At 46.4% G+C, this 2,868-nt stretch overlaps 1 protein-coding gene across 1 annotated transcript in view; it reads left to right on the top strand.

The window, feature by feature from the left end:
• Positions 1 to 1,223: 1,223 nt before the first annotated feature.
• The window catches only part of tulp3 (TUB like protein 3), a 45,755-nt gene continuing 44,110 nt past the window's right edge, over positions 1,224 to 2,868 (top strand). The window contains exon 1 of the mRNA XM_063217047.1: positions 1,224 to 1,470. Within this exon, the coding sequence (XP_063073117.1) occupies positions 1,415 to 1,470 (56 nt within the window). The 5' untranslated portion in view covers positions 1,224 to 1,414. The remainder of the gene's footprint in view (positions 1,471 to 2,868) is intronic.

Here is a 2,868-nt window from a genome sequence, read left to right as displayed (position 1 = left end):
GGTGGGAAAAATGGTCAAAGTTTGCTGCTCAGCTAGAGGCGGTCCTGAATACGTAGAAAAGAATTGTTTGTTTTGTCCACGTTATTGTGTTCATGGCATTTTTCCCCATTCTTAGAGTAGCATGCAATGACACAGGAGGACTCGACCTTTGTGATGTTAAAGGAGAATTTCTTCCAATTTTAACATGCAGTTGTATTGCTCACGTTACTCTTGACTTGTCAGTGCCCGACAATGTGGCTTTTTTTTTTTAGTTCAGCCCTTTCCGAAATCCTTGCCCTTGTAATAGGGACATAGTTTGTTTACAATGGTAGCGTTGTGTGTAATACAACGGCATGTTGAAATTGGGAGGAGTCCTCCTATGTATTCCTAGTGGAATAAGCTTAATGAACAAGGTATTGTGGGCGGCTAGATAATTTCTTGTAAAAGATAAGAAGATTTAGTCTTTATGGGTTTTTTTTTCCCACTTTATTGGTAGTGTGTTTTCAGACCCAAAGTAGGATTCCTCTGCTGTGCTAATGCTTGAGTAGGAAGTGGTTTTACACTGTTTACATCACCCACCCCTGGCCTTGACTGACTCAGAGGAAAGAATGGCTGCAGGCAACAATTTCCACATTTTTTTTAATGTTTGATCTGCTTCTGCAGCGAGGAACACTTAATAGATAGAAGAGCTGCAGTGCGACCGAGAGAGATGTGACCTTGAGGGTTGTGCGGAAGTGTGGAAGGTGGGAGTTAAAAAAAAAGAATTCATAGTCATAGAATTGAAGACAGAGGGATTGGTGGTTGCAGTCGTACCACATCTATCATTGACTGATTGGGTGGGAAAGAAGAGAACAGAAACAAAAGAAGCAACAGCATAAAAACGAGAAACGAATGAAGATGGGGAAGTGGAAGATACTGGTTCAGTGCCTCATCACGTCACCCCATACACACGTCCATCCACCATCTCTCTCTCTCTCTCTCTCTCTCTCTCTCTCTCTCTCTCTCTCTCTCTCTCTCTCTCTCTCTCTCTCTGTCTTCTTCTCCCACTGTTAGCACACCGGTGGCTGAAGTGGCACAAGGGTGGTGCTAAGTAAGCCAGTAAGTAAGAGCGTTGTTGTCACAGCAACTGTCCCCACTTGGCACTCGCCCTCACCTGCTGGAGCGCGCCACCACCACCACCACCACCCAACCACCCACCCTCCACCCAGCCAGTCAAGTCAAGTCCGTCCCCAGAGACGGACTACTCCCCTCTGACCCCAAACAGGCAGGCATAGCAGAGAGAGCGGGAAGGGAAGTAAGCAAGGAGATAGATATACACTACTACTCGTGCTCGCCTGTCGTCAGCCTTGGACGCGGCTCAAAACCAGCAGCGTTGCGTGCTCTGTAGTTCCTCCTCCACAGTAAGTCTCAGTCGGGGACTATCGCTTTGCTAAACATGGACGCAGTGAGGAGCGACGTAGCTCAGCCCGCCTACAGCCGCTGGTCCTACAGGTGAAAATACCCTCTTTTCCTCTCTTTACTCTCGATTTCTCCATCTACCCTTCTCTTTCTCTTTCTCCCTCTGTCTTTCTCTCTCTAGATTTCTCTATCCACCCTTCTCTTTTTCTCTGTCTTTCTCTCTCTCTCTCTCTCCCTAGTGTTCTCACTCCTGGTAAATGTCCAATTACTCATCAGCTGTCCATGTGAAGTGTCAGCCTTGTGACGTATTAGGAGTGACTCCAGTTGTATTGATGATGGTCTGCTGCCTGGTTGAGGCACCCACTTCTCCCTCTCCTCCTCCTCTTCCTCCATCTCCTCCTTTTCCGAAGTCCTCTCAGGTTGACTGGCCAGTGACTCAAACACTCTGTAAGAGATCTCTCTCTCTCTCTCTCCTGTGAGTCTTGAGTTGCCTCGTTACTTATTCAGAGATTGGGGAGGAGAGTGCTGTAACCATTATCGTTAAAGACTAGGGCCTCTCTCTCTCTCTCTCTCTCTCCCTCTCTCTCCCCCTCTCTCTCTCTCTCTCTCTATCTCTCTCTCTCTCTCTCTCTCTCTCTCTCTCTCTCTCTCTCTCTCTCTCGCTCTCTCTCGCTCTCTCTGACCATTTGTTCATGGTGTGATGTTTTCTGTAGCTAAAGAGGATGCGCTGCTCACATACTTTATATGTGACTCATTAATTGCAGCTGTGTGTAAGGTGCACACAGGCTTTTTATGTGTTTCTGTACAACATACATTGTGTAACACTCACTCGCTATTACACTACAGTACTATGCTTGCTGTTACACAGTTATGGTGCCCTCCAAGGTCGATGTAACCCACACTACATTACAGGAGGATACATTTTGTTTCTAAGCTTTCTTATTGAGCTTCAGTCCCCTTCATCTCTCTCTCTCTCTCTCTCTCTCTCTCTCTCTCTCTCTCTCTCTCTCTCTCTCTCTCTCCTCTCTCTTTCTCTCTCTCACTCTGTCTCTCTCTCTCTGTCTCTCTCTCTCTCTCTCTCTCTCTCTCTCTCTCTGATGCACTGAGTGTCTGTGTGTGTGTCTGTGTCTGTCTCTGTGTGCCGCCTGTGTCTGTCTCTGTCTCTGTGTGTCTCTGTGACTGCAATTACCTTCAAAGAACATCCTATCCGTTGTCATGGATGATCTTTGCACCCCACTTCGCTTTAGTCAACTTTTCTCATTCCAAACTTCATCACCAAGCAGGCCTATTTCCTTGTAGCCCACAACAACATTCAGTTCAGTCATGCCAGAACATGTCTGTCTACTCTGCCCCTTCATGATGGCAGTGGGGGAGTGCTTCCTTTTGCTTGTATGCCGTTCTATTTCTGGGCTTTTTAATTGCTTCTTGGCTATTGAGATGTTTCATTATTATTATTTTCTTCATAAAGAAAGTTGGCTAGAGAACAAAAAG

This window comes from Engraulis encrasicolus, chromosome 15 (genome assembly GCF_034702125.1).
Source record: "Engraulis encrasicolus isolate BLACKSEA-1 chromosome 15, IST_EnEncr_1.0, whole genome shotgun sequence".
Classification (NCBI taxonomy): Eukaryota; Metazoa; Chordata; class Actinopteri; order Clupeiformes; family Engraulidae; genus Engraulis; species Engraulis encrasicolus.
The sequence above is the reverse complement of the archived record's forward strand: the minus strand, read 5'-3'. Positions and strand labels throughout refer to the sequence as shown.